The sequence below is a fragment of the Lonchura striata genome, chromosome 3 (assembly GCF_046129695.1).
Source record: "Lonchura striata isolate bLonStr1 chromosome 3, bLonStr1.mat, whole genome shotgun sequence".
NCBI classification, from domain to species: Eukaryota; Metazoa; Chordata; class Aves; order Passeriformes; family Estrildidae; genus Lonchura; species Lonchura striata.
The window spans coordinates 33,818,556-33,839,034 of record NC_134605.1 but is presented as its reverse complement, the minus strand read 5'-3'; the positions used below and the strand labels follow the sequence as shown (position 1 = coordinate 33,839,034).

Here is a 20,479-nt window from a genome sequence, read left to right as displayed (position 1 = left end):
CAGCTCATCATCCCCAGCCTCTCTGGGGCACCGGGAGGGGGTTCAGTGCAGGAGGGCTCAGGAAGCACTGGCACCAGTCGCAGAGGTCTCCCTGCTCACACAGCCACAGAAACTGCTTTCCCCAGCTCTCTGCAGCCTCCAACACTTGAGTCAGCTCTCTGCCTACTATTTCATGGGATATTAACCCACAGAGTACTTCCAGATATGTAACTCCTCTTCTATTACAGGGAAGGCACTTTCATTTGTTAACAAAAGCTTCTTTCTGGATGCTAATGGGAACCGAGGTGGAGCACCCAATGTGGTTGTAGTGCTGGTGGATGGGTGGCCGACCGACAGAGTGGAAGAGGCCTCCAGGCTGGCCAGAGAATCAGGGATCAACATTTTCTTTGTCACTGTTGAAGCAGCTGCTCAAAGTGAAAAGCAGAATGTTATTGAACCAAATTTTGTGGACAAGGTAATTTGTGGGCTGAGTCTGACCAGGACTTAGTCTGAGCATTTGACCAGGCTGAGTCTGACTAAACTTTCCAACCTACTTCATTCAGGGCATTTCCTTTTCCTTCTAACCACTTACAGTTATTTATTTTCCTTCTTGTACATACTGTCTTGAGTTTTTCTGTACAAAATGCTGAAGTCAGAAAGGGGATGAAGTCAGTAAAGTTCTGGTTTGAGATACATCATCGAGCAAGTGGCTTTTGACTGACTAAACCTTAGCACACACCTACAGTTGTACTGAGACAAGTGGCTTTCCAAATATACAGTATTTGGAAAATGACAAAGTTGTACTGGAATTGGTTTTTTTTCACAAACATGCTGCTGTGCATCTCCCACTAGGGAAAGTAGCCCTGTCAACCTAATGTCAATGTTGCATTTACAAACAGATCCCACATAAGCAAAGTTTGGCACAGTCCCAACACAAGCACATCCTAGTTTTTCAGCTGTACTAGATAACTCAAACATTCTTTTTTTACTGTTGATGAAGGCTGTTTTTCAGTTATTTGTTGCTGCTGCTATGGACTTCATGGTAGCTCTTGGAAAAAGGGTAAATCCCTGACATATGCAGAAAAAAAGAGAATGCAAGCTTTGATAGATTTGTATTTGGCACAAACACTAGCTGCCTGATAACAACACTTCAGAACAAGCTGGTACTCTGCTAGGGCAGAAGATACCTACCAAGCAGCAGATAAGGCTGGGCTTAGGAAACAGGGTTATCTGGTATGTTCAGAAAAGAGGCTCCAATCTGAGCTGTGTTGCTCTGCCATGAAATAATCTCCCTTGAGTTTCAGAGCTGCTCCAAAGAGCTGCACTGTCTCTGCTGAGCATATAATTGGATTGTAGTCTCATTTGCATTTAATGTTTTTAAAAAACAAAGCTACAGCAAGTCTCTGCGAACCTGCCAGTGACACAGCAGAAGTGAGAGTAGGGTGGGCTCAGAACAGCAAGGAGGGAATGGTGGCTTAATACTGCTGCATCATAACACTAAAATAGAAGCAAGACAGTAAGAACAGCACATGAGAGGAAAGACACCATGAGGAACCCAGACTGGAGAGAACTGTAACTCCCTTTGAGTTGTTACACTTTATGCAAGTCAAAACCAGTGCCTTTGTCTTTTAAAATACTCACACACACCATCACAAAGCTGATGGATAAAGCCTGGCTTAACAAAATATTCGCACCCAGAGAACTGAGGAATTGGCCTTTTAGAAGCACTAAAGCCGAAGACAATTTGATCCAGCCTGTTTGCATCACTCCCCTCCTTGCCCCAACCTTCCCCTCCTCCAACGCTTGATAATTCCCATGTCCTCTTCTGTGCCAGCCCTACTTCCTACCCACGCTCACCTGACTCCCACTAACTCTATAGAAGCCTCCCACAGATCTGGCCCTTATGAGTATTTACTTATAAAAGTTAATGGGTTTGGTTTTGGTTTTTTACTATTTGGCAGAGCCAACACTATGAGCCTGGGTTTTCTCTGATTATAAAGGTATGAACCAAGTTATCCTCAGCTTAAGCCCCAGGTTTCACTTCAAAGTAGTGGGGTTTGTCAGCAGGCAAAACGTTCTTTCTTGTCCTGAATGATGGGAGCTGAAGTTGCTACCTGGCAAACACACAGGCTCTTCTAATGTCCACAGGAGCCACGCTAAGAGCAGTTCTGTGATTTTGATGCTTTTCTCACAAACAATGTGACTCACATAAAAAAGCCTAACAGGTGGCAAACTTGCTTATTAGTTTTTTCACTACTATAATATCAGCTCCATCCCACAGTTAAAAAAAAAAAAAAAAAAAAAAAAAGCAGGAAAAATTGTCACATTACACAAGTATCTGTGATGTTACACTGACATCATTTCCCAGGGAAGTAGATGGCGATTGCAGGAGAGGCCATTTCAGACTCCAGCATTGCTCTTTCCAGGAGCCTGTGTTTGCAATTTAGCTACATACCCTAGCAGGAACAGGCAGACTGATTTTCCATTGCATTTATCCTCATGTTGCCCTGCAGGCAGTGTGCAGGACAAGCGGTTTCTATTCCATCAACGTGCCCAGCTGGTTCAGCCTCCACAAGGTGGTGCAGCCCCTGGTGAAGCGGGTGTGCGACACCGACCGGCTGGCTTGCAGCAAGACGTGCCTTAACGCCGCCGACATCGGCTTCGTGATCGATGGCTCCAGCAGCGTCGGCACCGGCAACTTCCGCACTGTTCTCCAGTTTGTGGCCAACATCAGCAAGGAGTTCGAGATTTCGGACACCGACACACGCATCGGAGCTGTGCAGTACACCTATGAGCAGAGGCTGGAGTTCAGCTTTGACAAGTACAGCACGAAGCAGGACGTGCTGAACGCTATCAAAAGGATCAGTTACTGGAGTGGGGGCACCAGCACGGGAGCAGCCATCAGCTACGCCTCAGAGCAGCTGTTCAGCAACTCCAAACCAAACAAAAGGAAGATCATGATCCTCATCACGGATGGCCGGTCTTACGATGATGTCAGCGTGCCAGCCATGGCAGCTCACCAAAATGGTAAGGTCTTCTATCACTGCCTGCTCTCCCCTCATGCCTCAGCACTTATCCAGGTCAGATAAATGCAGTTTGCTGTAATTTGAAGGCACTGGATGAAACCTTATCAAGGAAGAGTAGTACTTTTCTCTGGGGTCCCACTAAGCTCCAACAAGATCAGCATCTGTTTGATTGCTGAATAAGGAACTTCAGAAAAACCGTATAAATCATCAGAAATGCAGCAATCTCAAACTACATTTGCAGTAGTGGTCTTAGATTTACCACAATGAAAACTTCCATGCTTTTTCTAAACTTTGGGTTTCTTTCCAGGAGTCATCGCTTATTCCATTGGAGTTGCTTGGGCAGCCCCAGATGAACTGGAAGCCATTGCATCAGACCCTGCAAAGGAGCATTCCTTCTTTGTGGATGAATTTGACAACCTCTACCGCTATGTTAATCAGCTCATCCAAAACATTTGCACAGAGTTTAATTCCCAGCCACGGAACTGATGGACTCAAGCAAGGCAGGGCCCTTGGGTGCTGTGCTAAAGGCATGCCAAGTGCCACAGAAATAATACCAGTCCAAGAAACACTGCAGGTGTTTCCCTCTGGGACTTTCCAGTCAGCAAGGTTGATTGTGGCTCTGTCCCTATGCAAGATAGTGCTCTGTAGACTGGGGTTTTTTGTTGTTGTGGGTTTTTTTTTGTTGTGTGGGTTTTTTTTTTTTCTTGTGGGCATCAAAAACTCTGATTTACATGGATAGCAGAAAAGGCAGTGAACATGGAGGAAATACCTGCAGCTGTTTGAAGAGCTGCTTCCAGCACAGAACCCCAGCATGCCCAATTCTCATCTTTGGACACATGCAAGTTCCTTAAAACCTGCTCCCTGAAGTGACCAGGTTCCTTCAGGGAGTGGCCAAGCTGCTGTGGTAGAAACACCTCATGTGGCACTGCCCACCAGATGACACACACAGATCAGGGCTCAAATACCAGATGGAGGGGGAAAACAATTTGAGTACTTTCTTAAAAGCAGGTACTCTCTCCATACTGCTGTCTTGTCAGTAAGTTAAGCTTCAGCTCGTGTCAACTCAAGCACTGGGATTTATCCAAACCCTGAGAAACTGGAAAGCAAAAGAAAGGTTCAAACCCAAGCCCCTACAACTCTTTGCCTCCTTTACAACTCTACAACCCCAATAAAGCCTCAAATCCACAAGGCAACCAACATGCAGGAACTGGAATATAGTCTCCCACAACTCTGCATTAATTACTTGATCCTGAGAAGTGTCTTTCCCTCTCAGCTTCATCTTTCACTCTTGGGTGGTTCAAGGCCTGCAGGACCAAAGAAGTGTTGCCAGGACACAGGAGACTCTTTGAGAAAAACTGTGGGTTTAAGCTGCTCACAGTCACCAAAGCATTTAAGATCCATCACTCTGTCATTAAACCAACACTCAGAAGTGCAGTCTCTAGGTCAGGAGAGCTATTCAAGAGCCATTAACAGGATTTAAGAGGGAATTATCTGAAGTTCTGTATTATACACTGGGAAAAGCAGAATTTCAAGCATTTACAGATACTTTCCCTCAAATTTAGGACTGACTATTCTTTTATGGACTGATTTTGAAATGTACCTATTACAGCCCTGTATCTGTCAGAACACACAGTGGTTTCTTAAGTGGAGAACTACCCATTTAAGACCCAGCAGTTGCTGGTTAGGTTCCATCCAGTATCATTAAAGAAAATACATTCATTAAGCAAAGTTACCAAAGGAGCAAATAAAAACATGAGTGTTCACACTCCTTACAGCAATCAAAGCCATGCTGTGCCAGGCTTGTGGAACTAACAGGAAATGGTAAGAAAATGGAAACTCAGATTTGCCATATTACTTGCAAATCAGGTTCTTAACAGCACTTATAGTTTTAAAAACCATGAGCCAAGATATTAGCCACATAAATTCTAATTGAATTGCCATACGGGAAACTCATTGTATGAGCAAAAGTAGCACAATTTTTAAAATCATTATGTTTGGAAATATGACTGAAGTGGCTTATAACCTGTCAGTAAGTAAGCATAACGCAATAATGAAAACAGCAGATTCTGTGTGATCCCCCTGGTGGGGTAACATGTCAGGCTGGGGTCCTCTCAAGAGGTCATTAAAATCAATTTTGGATGAAACAATGGTCTTACACAGTGAAAGTTCATCACTTCCCCTTGGAAGAAACATCAAGTTCCAGCTTTAATTGATTATCATCAACCATTCTACCCAGACTGAAAGCACAGGACACTGTCAGCTTCCACAAATGTATTTGTATGCAGAGTTTTTACCACTAATCTCTGCTGCTGCACGTCACAGCATTAGCTTTTGGCTTGAAAAAATTATTAAGGATAGAGAGTTAGGCATGAGGCATGAGCAGAGCAACTCCAGATATCCCACATCTCCTGGTCCAGCTCCTCACTACCCTTCTGCTGAACACATCTTTCTCTGTCAACATAGACATTACATTTTGGACAACACTCAAACCCATAAACTGATTTTACTGGGGACTTCAGTTCAGACACCAGATTTATTGCCTGAAAACCTGTTTGTTTGGGACTTGATTTGGGGCTGTCAAGAAAAAGGCCTAAATCCTAACTTACAGCTACTCCTAATACTGTGGTTTAATTTTTAATGCAGCAGCCACCACCACATATTGTTCTCCATACTGAATGTACTCTTGCAGCACCAAAGATTGGTACCCTGCAGAGACTCCCCAATGCTTCACTTGTGCTCTGCCAAAAGCACAGCAGTGGTGGTCAAGACTTTAGGAACAGCTAGAGCACACATGTTCTTTAGGATGTACATAAGGGATATAAGCATATGGGACATAATTTTTTCCTCAAGTTTAAAATTTAAGCAATGACATTAAGCTTTCAAATGCTTTTTACAGGAAAGTTGCACAGCTATCTTTTGCCAAGCATTTATAAAAGGGCACTTCAGGGCTTGTTGTTCAAATGGTTTGTCTTAAGTTTACAGAACAACTATGGTGCTTGTTTTACAATGTGCATTTTTATTTACTTCTCAAGATGATCCTGAAATTGTCAAAACTCTGTGAAAGTGGTTTAATTAAACTCTCGTCAAAACTTAGATGTCCTATTCATAAGCACCATAAACTTAAGTGGAAGCCTCAAAATTTTGAATACACCCTTCCATGTAATCACAGAACACACTCCTCTTCACCTTTACCTTTCATAGCAGTGAAAGCACTTACTGCCTACTAAAGTCTCTAAATACTGTTTTATTAATAAAACAAGCTAACTTACAAATATATATAAATGTTCAAAGGGGTATATTTGTTGAAGAATGCAGAACTCCTTCTGTAACATATACAAGCTATTTTGAGTTTATCAACATAAGTTGCTATATCTTTTGCATTAAAATTGTCTTAAAGTACATGCAGTGCATGTCATCTCATATAGGGTTAAAAAATAAACAGCAAATATAGCCCATGACATTTTTGTTTCTGAAACGCAGCTGTATTACTACATTACAAAGCCCCAGGCGCTTCAGTGTTGTCCTTCTATATGCTCAGATGAAAAAAATCCTTGCAGTGAGCTACCACAAAATTACCTGTCAGAGGCATCAGTCAACTGAAGCAAAGCCTAATGACTGAATGGCATCAAAATTATATGTACTTCCCAAGGTCTGCAAGATCATGTCTTATTTGGAACCAGACTTCCTTTGGAAGCTGAAAAAATGTAACAATGTAATACTGTCTCTACACACTTTCTAGATGTGGGACTGAATCAAAAGAGGACCTAGATGTCCAGTCACTTGATGCTGGACTACTTAGTTTCAGATGTCTGACCAGTTCAGTGGCACCTGCTGTCTGGCAGAGGCATGCCCAAGAGTTGAGATGGGAGCTGCCTGAACTAGTCGCTGCATACACAGTCTAGAGGGTGTTTTCTGATCACCCTCTCCCTAAGAAATAGGCTTCTTTACACTCAGAGTTGGGCTGGTGGCTTATCAGTGTTCAGCAACCACAATGCAGAACACCCACCTGGAAATAACTACATCCATGCTCTGGAAGCCTTGGCAGACCTCAGTTTCAGCGTCTCTTGCCAACTCCAGCATTAGCCACTTACATTTTCAGTGAGCCACCAAATTCAATTAAGTGTTCGGCCATCTCTTCAGAGAGAAGTAAGTCAAAGTCATGTTTCCCCAGAGCAGGACACTCCATTTCTGCTGTCACTGTGCCACCCTGCACAGAAGGCATTGTCTGCAGTGTGCACCTCCTGCTCCTCAGCTGCTGCTGACAGGTGGGCAGACAGGCTTCCCCTTCCTCCACGCACTCCTTCTCCCATGGCTCTCCAGCACACAGGGGGAACCATACCAGTAACCAGCAAAAGCTCTGGAGTTAAGCATGAAGCCAGGATCAACCCAATCTAAATATATTTAGGGATTCAACACCCTACCTGTAACTCCACCCCTGAAATCATCCACATTATCTACTTAGAAAGTCAAAGAAAGCCTAGACACCAAATTTAAGTCATTAATTAACTTGATCCCTTCTCTTTTCCATTCCCAATTCTTTTCAAGACATCTTGGACAGAATCAGGCCATTTACATTTGCCAGGTCACCTACATATTGAAAACATTACAAATGTACATCTATGCAGCTGAATGCTTCAAATTCCTCAAAATAATCAATTTTCCTTGTTAAACTGGGGGAGGAAGGGGGATGAGTGTTTTAGCACAGCATCAGCAACACCGCTCACAATCAACTGTGTCAGGCTTGATGAATGGCAAGAAATATGTTGCTTTCCTTAACACCAGTTTAACACATCCTCTGACTCCTAATAAGAACTCTGATAGTACAGTTCAAGAATTCCAACACTCATAGAAATTACTTCTTTTTAAGCACAAGAAATTGTAGAAGTTCCACTGTATCATCAAGTATACTCACTTTCTCACATGCAAATCATCATGGGGCCATATCATAGGCAAACCCATAAGCATGTTAGATCTTCTTTTCTCCTACCTCAGGAATCTTCTAGAGGCATTCACACTGGCTTGAATGAGCTTGTACTGTCAATTCATGAAGTGATTCCTCCTTTCCTATGAGTCAGGAACATGAGTAGGACCAAATCAGGCTATTTTATACATACCAAGAAAAGATGAGAACTTTACTTATCCCACCTACAAGCTCAGAAAAAACCAGGATGGGATCAATGACAACAACTTGTTCTGCGTTGTTCTGTGTAGGTTCTCCTGCCACGCGCTCACAGTGCCATTCTGAGCAACTTCTTGTAGAAAAACAGCTGCCATCTGTGATGTGTGATTTGCTCTCCCTCATCGTCTCCCCAAGGGCAGAACCACACATTTTTTTTTACATTGCATGAACGCTGTCCTTGGGAAGAGCCACGTGTCTGGCTGTGAACAACGCCTGCTGACAGACCGGCTCCTGCATCACCGTACCCACTCCACATGTCCGCTCACCCCACATTCACCCCCACACAGGGACCACGTGCCTCAGCACATGGAAGGATGCGGGGTGTTAACAGAGCCAAGCTGGTGCAGCAGTATGAAACCAAGACATACAGAGAACAGAAAAAACAAGGCACTCCTGTGAACAGTAACACACTGCACAACTCAGTAGGAATTTCACATGGAGTTACCTCAAGCCCCTCCAAAAAAGTCTACTTGTCTTACTCTTAATGCACTTCCCCCTCCTAGCACTCACTTCAAATCCACACGTATCTTGTGATAAAATGCAGAATTATGAACACAATGCAAATGTTGAAAAATAGTATTTATTAGCACCCGATTTACATAATTATATGGTACAAATTACACTTGCTGCTGCAACATTAAATAAAGCTGCTTTTAAAAATCATTGCTTTTTTCTGGAAGTCCATGTGATTTTGCTCAGCACAGAATGCAGGTACAGTACACAGATACCCCACTTCACTACTGTCATACCAACACAAATACCTGCATGGTTACCTTAATGGGGTCTCATTTTAAATGGCACACTAACATAAGCAGATCTATATAATTTTAAATGACAAAATATTTATTTGACTTATTCAGGCAAGTTAATGTAGCTTTAAATATAGCCTATCCAAGAAGTTTCACAAAATATGAATTGCAGTGAAAAAGAGAAAATTCAGGGCTGCACTTGAGAAGCTCAAAATTACACTGGCATATTTAAAAATAATCTTCCTCTGAATTTTCTATCTTTGCCATCTACTGAGTTTTAGTAAGAAGTTTAATACTAAGTTTTTGAAGAAGCATTTCCTTTTAAAGCAAAAATTTATATTTGTAATAATAAATGTCAAACAAATCTTTGGAGATTGAATCACTTTCATTTTTCTCATGTCCCATGAGTAATAAGCCTTTTCAAAATCATGAAATATATTACATTTATGGATGCTTACTCCCAAGAAAACTATTTCCTTCATAAATTAAAAACCAGAACGTCTCACTCAAAATAACATTCACTTTTGTACAACAGTTGCATTTAAACAAGGTAATTTTAGTGGTATGGCAATTCTGACACAGCCTTGTGCTGAGCCATACACAAAAAACTGACAAGCAGGCTATTACTCAGCAAGTAGGTACTTCTCATTTGTATCCAAAATTCTGCAAGACACTTGAAGTCCCACATTGTTTCAAAGTAGTCATTCAAAACTGGTGTATAAGATCATAACCTAGCCATAGTTCTGAATGGGAATCTTAATTTCCTTTAGCTGTTTCTGTATCAGCCACAGTCATCTTTTCATATCAACAATCTGCCATGGAAGTGACCCAAAACAGAAGGGAAGCCACTGTAATTACTAACGTTAGTGGTTATTACCTGTAGTAACTTCTCCTAAAGAGAGCTGTCAGGTATCTGTAAGTTTTAGCAGAAAAGAAAAAAGTGTATTGATGTAAACAACAACAACAAAAAAATCCAAGCTACAGTCCATATGGCAAAGAAATTTGTCTTTTTCATCCTGACAGTTAACTGAAGATAATTATACAAAATACAATGCAAAGCTGACAAATGTCAACAGAGAACCTTACAGCAACAAGTCATCTCATCATGGAGTTCCTTTGACAAGTTTTTTCAGATGCACTATTCAAGGAAAACATAGCACAAGGCTGCTTTTCAGTCTGCTTGGACTATAAAGGTACAAGAAATCATTAGCTAACATGCTCAGTTTGCATTTCCAAAAGAAGTGCTAACACATATGAGACAATTTTCAAAACTGATGCGCATTTGCAAATGTCCAACTGCAAGGAAATAATTCTAGAAGCCATACATCTGAAAACAAGCTACATTCGATAGCACTGTATCTTGATGATAGGAAGCATAAAAAAATAAATTCTTAATGGAAAAATATTAGCTTGAAGTCCATAATTTATCCATTATACAATGTTTTTGGCAGCTTTTCACAAATAATCAAAAAATAATGACACCATTTGGCTTGGCAGTAAATTATCCTTTCCCTTTCAGAACAGTACAAATCCAGCTGTAGAAATCTTTTCTCAACACCACAGTCTAATATTCTGGTGTGAGGACGAAGGGTTACTTGAAGTCATTTTGGGAGCCTGCAATTCAAACTTAAGGGAATTGAAGACTGGCCTGGAGGATGTCAATACAAGGCTTTGAGCACATGCATGGGGCATGGTTTAAACACTGGTGTGATCTCCCAGGATCACACCATGGCTTGGTAGCATGAGCAGGGCAAAAGTAATCTAATACACAATACCACAATCTACACTTGGGCAGGAGGAAGTTGGGCTAAGAATACAATATTGTCAAATGCCTTTTTAGCTCAGACATAGCTTGGGTTTTGTAGTCTAAGAACTAGTCTCTCCTGACAACAAACCAGATGAGATCCACAAATTACGCTATTCAACTGGATTTATGCCTTCTGTAGTGGAATCCACATTCTCAAAAGTATCTTAAATTATACAGCAATTCATAAGCTTTCTCGACTACAGAGCAGCAAAACCAAGTCAGAAGGCAGGCTGGGAGGTAACACACCAAAATTAAATAAACTGGGTGTAAAGAGATACAAATTAGCCTTTTGGTGGTGAGAGGGTTGGGGCTGAAGCTGAAACTCTATCACCCTTCAAAAAACCACTCCAAGAGAAAAATCAGAAGTCTTTTATGACATTTATCCTGCAGTAAGAGCTCACTGCAAATGAAATTTTAAGATTCTCAGAAAATGTATTCACAATAGGGGTTATTTTTTTAAAAACATCCCTGACATAACAGTATGGATCAACACTGCTGTCCATCAGTTTCTCTGTTGCTCAGTATGAGCAGGGGCTTTCCCTGGCAGTTTACAGACAAATAATTTCCATAACTTTGTCTCTAAGCTTAAAGACACTGATGACAAAGAGTCAAGACTGTTCACCTATTGTAACTCTCTTCAACTAAACACGTCATCAGATTCAGATGAAATATTCTCAACACCTTCAAGTGCTTATGGAAAAAAGGAGCTTCCTGAAACATCTGAGCATTTTTTTCATTGTCTCAGTGACTCAATAGGAACAACTAAGCATCTCTACAATGCTCATGAGCAGCAGCTGCCCAAGAAAACTCATATTGCCATGTCAAACATTGCCACATCTTATACAAACCAATTTACCACTTGGAAGAGGTTAACTATTGTATTCTGATTTCTGAATTTCTAACAGTGTAGTCCAAACCAACTTCCACTAAACAGCCACAAATATCAGCACTAGACAACCACAATGGCTGCATTTTCTTCCTTAATGCATCTCAGGTTGACTAGATATTTCACACAGGCACCAAGTAGGCTCTTGGATACCTGGGACAGACAGTCTGCAAACAACACACTGTCAAACCACAGTTAAAACCTGCAAATGTTTCCAAACACTTGAAAGGCATTAGTAAAACCAAGACTTGATTATCTGATAGTGATGCCCTCTTTTCAACTGTTTGTTTCCACACTTCTACCCATCAAACACTGCCCAAAGAACACATGGGTTTACAGAAATTGATGCTCCCCAAAATTACACTGTTAAAACCTAAGGAGGCAGGGAAAGGCGACACATCTGTCATCCACCAGATGTACTGAAAAGGTGGTGTAACTAAGTTCTTTATCACACATTTATTCAAAAGAAGAAATCTCTGTTTACTTTAAAATCACAACTGAAAAACAGTGTTGTATTACCTAATCACAAAGCTGTATGGTGAACATCACACACTCAACCAAATTACATGGGACTGCTTTAACATAACATTATTTGAAAATACACATCCTAAAAAAATAGGCTATAGTATATGACATATAGTTCTACAGGCTTTTTGCTAAGACCATATTTTATCAAAATAAAGAAGAATGAGATGAAAGTAGCGAATATTTTATGTGGAAGTTTTCTCTCTGAGGCCCAAAATCAAATGCAGACACTATAATTTTGTAAGAGTGACACAATATATCTAGAACTTCTTCCAGGTACTTCAAATAATTCTGTACAAGTATTTTGGTAACTGAATCAAATATGTTAAAGCTAACAGCCCAGTGAAGTAAATTAGAGTAAAAGTGAAAGTATTTAAACTAGTGGACCAACTTTCAACATATAGAAGGACTGAAAATTCTCCCATTAAATTAGTTAGTAAATCAAAATCATTAGCACAGGCTAACATACACAAAAAATTATAAGACCTAATCATTAAAAAATTATCATGTAAATTAGATATGGGATAAATAGTACTGGTAAAATGCTATATAGTGATATTACAGAAAAATGTTTTTTCCAAGAACAAGCCTTGGGTCCAGTTTGGTTTACATTTTGAATAAACATATGTATCAGACAAATGAAAATTACTAATTGCCCTGAACCAGGAAGAACTGCACACAAAAGGGGAACAAATAAAAATAATTTAGCACCCTCAGAGGTCAGAAGTTCAAAATTTTAAGATCCAGGATGATCATGAAACAGGAATTAAGTCTCTAGCTGCAAAAGAATGATAACATACTAAAAGTGAAGAAGAAACTTGAAAAGCAGCAATGCTCAAATGTTATTTAAAGGAGTTGTCATAAATAAAGAAATATGATTTAAGCTTGTCAGACATCAAAAACTTGGTCTTCCTACACAAAATCTTCATGTTAGAGAGAATAAACCCATCCAAGTAACAACCAGACTTAATAGATGACCCTCAGACTAAGTCAAACAAATAATGCATGTGGAATGGTGGTATGGACACCAGTATCTGGAGAATTGAGCTTAAAGGATGAAAACAAGAAAATGTGCAAAAAAAAGCTGACTAAAAAAATAGCTTGAAGAAAGCAAAAAGGAATGAAAATGTTCAGATGGAACCAGTGTGTGCACGGAGGTCCCAAAGACTATGAAGAATATGTAAAATGGCACAAAAGATGGCTTGGAATACTGGCAGGAAGTTACAAAAAAGAGCTACTAAATATCACATAAATCCTTGTGCCAGTGAGATGTAATAATTGAAATAATCTTTAAAAGGAAGCCTAATTGTTTTAGAACATAGAAAATCTCACTGGCCAAGACAATATTAGAATGCACAAGTCTACAACCCCGCTCTAGCAAGCAGATGGACTAGATAACCTAAATAATTTTTTCAACCTTATCTCCTACGATGATGCTCAGAAGATCTGACAGGCTCATGCACAATACCCTGCAGTCCTACAAATATGTGAGCAAGTACAGTAAAAAGACATTGACATCAATTATGAAGACAAGCACAAAAATATATATATTCCACAACCTCTTTGTAAGGCTACATTTGTTTTGTTTTGTTTTTTAAAGGCACCTCATCCTCTAGCTATTGCCAGCTTTTAAAAAAAATCACTTTTCAGTTTGAGCAAGAGCTCAATAGTGAGAAGGAAACATCTTTCAATTCACATTTGAACAGCCACTTCTTACATTCCAATTGTAATCAGAATGACAGTCTTTAAAAACAAGCATGCTGGCCTATTAGTTTTTATGTACAGCAATTTAAACAACTGTGACGACATACTGTATTGTGTAAGCAAAAACACAACATTCATTTCATACTCACACCATTATCCTTTGTATACACAAACTCAAGAGAACTCTTAATACTAATACATTAAAATGCACCCATGGAGTCTTCCCTTACTAGACACATTTAATACATGTTTACAATATATATACACATATATAATATACATAATTTTTAGAATTTTTCAAATAAATTTTTGTAATTTTCTCTTCAAAAAGAAATAAAATAATGACACTGAAAGAATATGAGTCAAGTACACAAAACTCTCACCAAGTTGAATGCTCAGTTTTGCAGCCAAGTTTCCTCCTTTTCATCATAACCAAAACATTTTATAAAAACTAAAAAATCTGTATTATTATTGTAGTCATCTGTTTCATGGTAAAAGTTCTAATCTTATCTGAGGAAATATATTGCATATCATTATCATGAAGTGACATATGTGAATATTCTGAGCAATAAAAGGTATTCCAGAATATTTCAGCAGTACATATAATGTGTAGCAGGCTCAAACAGCATAGGTCCACCTTTTATTCTAAATAATATACTTGGTTTAAACATTGAAATCAATTTCAAATATGGTCCCCATCCCAAAATGGCACTCAAAAAACAACATTTTCAAACCTCATGCTGATATCTTTCAATGACTCCTGCTTACGAAGTGTCAGTTTAAAGGTAAAGATTTATTTACCAGTTTCCAGTCTTAACCTCAGGCTGGTATACAAAGAGTTGCACTGGGTTCTTTCCTACTCATATCAGCATCAGAAATCATCTCCAGCAGAAATTCTGCTTTCCATTCACATCAGAGAAAAACACTAATTACGTGCTTATGAATAGTAATAATTCTGATGATCACAAATAACAGAAAAGAACCCACTCACCTTCCTTTAAGAAGGGATAAAAAGACTAACAGATTGGATTAAAAGTCATTTGTCAAATCAACAGAGAAGCTCTGAATAGATAAACAAAGCACATCTGTTGAGTAATTATGAGAAGTTTAGGCAACCCAATCAGTGACACATACACCCAAATGAAGTGGACAAGGTAAAAAGTCCCTCAAATGGTGGAGCTGGGAAATATTCTAGCAGTAGCAGAATCTCTCAAACCGATGGAACTTTGTCCAGTTCCTACCTATTCCACTAATAGGACTCATACAAAGCATCAGATTTAATCTTCAAACAAAGTATTTCACTGTTATCCTTCAAAGCTCAGAATGATACCCTTTTTAGCAGGAGCAGAAAGAGGAGATGAATGTTTGATAGCTAAAATTGTAGGACAGCTTCTTTGGAAAGCTTTGTAATAATTTCTTGTGCCAGATCTCCAAGAATAAACAGCATTAAAATCTGAATAAGTTAAATTTGCTACTGCAGTCTGTTGTTAATTGGGATTTAGACTAAAGGCTCAGTTTCTAGCCATACACTAATAAAGTCTTTAAAAAATTATATCATTTTTTTTTTTTTGCAAACTAAATATTTACTGAGAAACACAGAAGATGTAACAGAAACTTTACTGCATTTTAATATATGTTAGTAATTTGCCTTCCTTTAAATGCATTTATCTTAGGCTAGCAGCCAGGTGGCTGAGATTAACTATCTGCTACTGCTCTCTGAACAAATCTTACTTTATTCATACACCAAAGGGATGACAAAGTGCCTCTCACATGATACAGTAAAGAACATGTGATCTGACTTTGAATCACTTTTTCCAGGTGATTTGAGTACATTAAGATTCTTCAATGAGAAGCATCCTAGAACGCTTCCCTCTTGTCCTACTCCCTGATGCAATTAGACCCCTTCTTTGCAGTACTCCATTTTATTAATAGAGAATACGTAGACCTAGTTTCACCCAAGGCCTGCCTGGACGAAAATTCACACCCTCTAAATAAAAGCTTCTTTTTTTTTTTTTTTTTTTTTTTTTTTTTTTTTTTAACTATTTGAAACTGAGAGATTCCAAGCTCTCAGCACCAGCTGAGCTCACAGAAACAAACGTCAATTTAGAAAACAGCACCCTGCAAAACTACACTTACAAACATTCTCTGAATTATATAGGGCAAGATAAAACAACTCATGCCCTCCTCTTCTCTTTTGAGCAGCTGGTTAAATATATCCAAAGCTAAAGTTGAATGGAAGCACTCTGTCATACAAACACTTTAGCCAGGGCATCTGCTCCTGCACTGGCAATATAACATTTGGATGGATGGAAAGCCACATCATGAATGGACTCATCAAATTTTTTGCGATGGGCAGTAAATTCTTGGATGCAGGTCTTGCTTTCAAGATTCCACAAGCGAATCGAGCAGTCGTGACCTAAAGAAAGGGAAAACAGTTTTCTTTATAATTTGTATGCCTGCCATCATTATGAGAAAAAGAAAATGAAATCGGAATGTACTTACTGCCAGACATCAAATACAAGCCATTAGGATCAACAGCTAAACTTGTAACTGCATCTAAGTGAGCTACCATGGAGTGGATCAGTTTTCCTTCGAAAAAAAGATTTATTTAGGTTATTTTCTGCAGTTAATTCTGTTACCTCTATTCACTGCTTATGACCCTACCACAGCTGATATAAACACAAGAGATCTTGTTCCACGACTGAATCATTACAATTATACAAGAAGTCAGTATTTTAATGTTCACAGTTCCCAAGAACCACAGTAGCAGTATCATCAACATTTATGAGACCTTCTCTTTAAGCCACACTGACCCTGCAATTACTGTGCATTTTACGTATCTGCCCCTTAAGCAAATTAATGGAGTTCTCAGGCAAGATCTTGAATGGGAAGGAAGGCAGGGGCTGAGCATACTAGAAGCAATGAATATAAACTACATGGGAATAGGGGATAGTGTTAGTTGTCTCAGAGAGAATTAATGTTTTATCACAGCTTATTACAATTACAGAAATGATTTCATGTTAAAAATAAGAACTCAAGGGCCAAATGTGGCAGAGGTCTAGGAAACACTAAAGGAACGCCAGAGGTTCCTGCTCTCAAGAGCAAAATAATACAGACAACTAATAGAAGAAACATAAATATAAGAGCATGAAGATTTTCAAAAAGAAGCCTTTTATGTTAAATATTTATAAACCCCATACATAGGGCATTCTAAAAGAATGGACAGAGAGATCCACATTCCTTATCACTTTGCCAAAAAGCTTTAAGTGAGCTGGCAATCTTTATACTCTATTAGTGATGAGAAATTTCTGCTTCAGAGGCTATCCAGTTCTTGACATCCCTCAGCATTTGTGTGTATCCTATTGATCATAATGAAATTTGGAATATGACTTATACTACACAATGGCTTATGGCTAAGACCTGCTGGAATGATGCGTACCTGTGTTGTTGTCGTAGAATTTGATGTGTCTGTCTTCATGAGCAGTGATACTAATTGGAAGAGTTGGATGGCTGATGACTCTGTTTATCTGACAGGAAGAACTGACTGCTAAGAAAAAACCCACACACATCAGTATAAGTAAGTTGCTAAGTTCTATGAAAGACTGCTACTAAGAAATAAATATGTAATCAATCTAATTTGCAAAATAATTCTTACATACATATCCTGACATCTCTCAGCTAGCACCTTATGTTATGTACTTTACTCTAAAATACTTTCCAAACTATAAAAGACAGAGACATACATAAAACAGATGTGGGACAAATAAGGTCCAGCTTTTGGACATGGTTTTAGATAGGCACATCAGGCAAAAATGTGAAACCAAAAACTGAGTAAAAAAACCCTCATTCACACACATTCCTCCTTTTGCCAAGTCAAACTTTCTTCATACCATACAGGACACGTAAATAAATAGTGCAGGCAAATAAAACCTACCTCTTATTAGCTGATATATATGTATTGAAATTATTATTTAAAAAAAGGATGCTAGACTATTCATAGGAGAGCCAATTTTCTCACGTTCAGTAATTCTGAAATAGCATGCATATATATACAGATATATATACACACACAGAGAAAAAAAGTATAGGAATTTTCTGGTTAGAAATCCAGGCATTGCTATGATGCACAGATTAATGTAAGAGGTGTCTTAAGAGGCAGAGATTATGAAAAAAACCACAAATAGTCATTACACAGAACATCAAAATACAGATATTGTCTTTCATGTTGACTGTATTTAGCTAAATTACTTCCAAAGAACATTTACATAATTTCATCTAAATTCTTACTAAAGTAAACAAAACAGAATACTATTGAAGGTTCACTTCCTATAAAAATGGTAAATATTCATTTCACACTTTTCTATAAAAATCTGAACCATAAAGCAGTGTCAGCATCCACAAGACACTTAGAAATTATGAAAGTAAAAATTAAGGGAAAAAACTCCACATTCATATAAATAAACAGCCCTAAAATTACTAAATGCACATGAACCTTCATCACAGCCAGCCATCCTCACAGTTTGAAAAGGCCAAGCAGAGGCTTATACTGAGCAGAAGAGTCCCTAAATAGTGTGGTAGGGCATTTCACGTGACATTTACCTCTTGTCTCGTTCTTGTAGAAATAATAATATTTAAATAATTGAATTTAATAATAATAATATTTTAAATAAATAATATTTCTTTAAAAGACATGTAAACTTTATCGTACTGTTACACAACTAAAGACACTAAACAGGGACTGCTGGTTGCTATACTGGGGTCTTGTTTTCCTAAAGGAATATTACATAATTACAGCAGGGGTGGGTGAAAAAAAATAGAAGGGAGAGGGGAGGAAAGAAGAAAGGTGGCTTCCACTGAATTGCTTTAACTAATTTAAAACTAATTTTAAACAAAAATGTGGGATAAAAGAAGAAATGCAGCAGAGTAAGGAATAACGGAAAGAAGAGATATGGCACTTTCCATTTGCTCTTACAAAATTACATTCATTTAAATATTTCAAAACACACAAGCCAAGCCAACAAGAATAGCTTAGTCCTTTTAAAAAATATAATTAAATAGTAGAATTCAGTGACATAAATCCCTAACAGTGAGGGAAGACATAGCAAAATTTTAAAAGACTCAATGTTTTATCATTGTGGCCTGAATATGAAACCTTATGCTTCAGCTCATTCTGGTCTCATTTGTGAAGTCAGGGTAAAATCATGTACTAAAAGCAGGCTCTTCACCGTATCCTCTAAAACTTCTAATATTGGTCACTGCCATGATCCAAGTCATTACATGGGACCTCGTGAATTAATACTCTTACACTGGAGCTTTGCTTTCTTTTTTCAGTGAAAATTTCAACTAAAACCCAAGTCCAAATGAGTCAAGAGTACAATAAAGCTTAGAAGATGGATACCACTGAGGAAAAATAAAAAAAAATTTACACACTCCCAACTTTTAAATAAATTTAACATTAAATTTTCCTGATACTGCCTCTTTTTTGCAATTCTGGACTGAAGAGAAAATGGATATATGGAATCTGCAAAGATCACAAAGCTGTATTAAAGAACCTTGTGCTTTTTCTCATGCTACTATCCCTTGAAGAGGAATTCAGAGTGTGAGCTTGTTTCTTCTATCTTATTTCAAAAGTATGTGCACTCTTCTGCTACTGCAACACTTGTGAGGTCTGTTGTAGTAGTAACAATTTACTGTTATATCTCAGAATACAACTTGTAGCATAATCCATTTTATAGTTTCTCATGACACTGCCTAATTCTCTGGAAACACTAAAAGGATTGTCAACAGTATCCATCTCAAACAAGCAATTTGTTTTTTCCTGTCGTTGGTTTGAGGCTTTTGATACATACTAGTATCCACACTGGACTCCAGGGTAAGAATTCGTTGCCGTGTCTCCATGTTAAAAATGCTAGTGTGTCCACTGTTAAATGATGCTACCATGAGGCTTGGGTCACTGCTCACAAGGTCTACTGATGAAGGGATTCCCATTTCTAGAAAACAATGTAGAGAACATGTACTTGGTGTAAAGAAAATTTAAAAAAAATTAAAAATCCTTACAAAAAAGTATGTTCTTCAACATCAAAAGGAGCACAATAATGAAAGGAAGTGTTGCATTCTAAAACACAAATTATGCCAATATAAATAGCTTTCCGTGTATGATAACTACTTTAATACTATTTTTTTGGACACGTGTATCAACATTCTTTACTAAGATGCTGTATCTGAAACTGCAGCTGTGCAGAAATCTACTTTAAAATTAAGAAAGCAGTAACTCCCTGGGCCCTTTTCCCTCCTTTAACTGTAGCAGCAATTCTCAAAAAAAACTCCACCAAACTCCACTGCTTTGAGTAAAAGGACAGGAAATTGAAGTGTACAACAAGTGACATGACAGATAATTAGTGTTGTTATAATTACTTAGATAAAATCAGAGCTTAATAAAACACCAAAGTTCTCCAGATGCAGATTCTACACACTGGAATTGTCATCATGTACAGTTATATAAATACATTACAAACTTGTATTTCAAAGCTCCTGCCTAATGTGGTATATATTTGATCTCCTTATAGTGTACCTATCTGCACACTATAGGACAGAAGGTCAAATCAGCAGAGCTTAGGCATAGGA

The 20,479-nt window shown here is 38.4% G+C and overlaps 2 protein-coding genes across 7 annotated transcripts in view; one reads left to right on the top strand and one right to left on the bottom strand.

Annotated features, from left to right (window-relative positions):
* VIT (vitrin) overlaps window positions 1–6,463 on the top strand; it is a 54,848-nt gene extending 48,385 nt beyond the window's left edge. For both annotated transcript variants that reach the window (XM_077782058.1, XM_021528084.3), the window contains 3 exons: window positions 228–454; window positions 2,493–3,006; window positions 3,313–6,463. In XM_077782058.1, coding sequence (XP_077638184.1) covers window positions 228–454; window positions 2,493–3,006; window positions 3,313–3,491 — 920 coding nt within the window. In that variant the 3' untranslated portion in view covers window positions 3,492–6,463. The remainder of the gene's footprint in view (window positions 1–227; window positions 455–2,492; window positions 3,007–3,312) is intronic.
* A 2,285-nt stretch (window positions 6,464–8,748) lies between these two features.
* Window positions 8,749–20,479, bottom strand: part of STRN (striatin) — a 68,001-nt gene continuing 56,270 nt past the window's right edge. For 4 of the 5 annotated variants that reach the window (XM_021528085.3, XM_021528087.3, XM_021528088.3 and 1 more), the window contains 4 exons: window positions 19,705–19,845; window positions 17,295–17,402; window positions 16,358–16,444; window positions 8,749–16,271 (listed from right to left, as the gene is read on the bottom strand). In XM_021528085.3, coding sequence (XP_021383760.1) covers window positions 16,102–16,271; window positions 16,358–16,444; window positions 17,295–17,402; window positions 19,705–19,845 — 506 coding nt within the window. In that variant the 3' untranslated portion in view covers window positions 8,749–16,101. The remainder of the gene's footprint in view (window positions 16,272–16,357; window positions 16,445–17,294; window positions 17,403–19,704; window positions 19,846–20,479) is intronic. The other variant, XM_021528086.3, reaches the window with a different exon arrangement.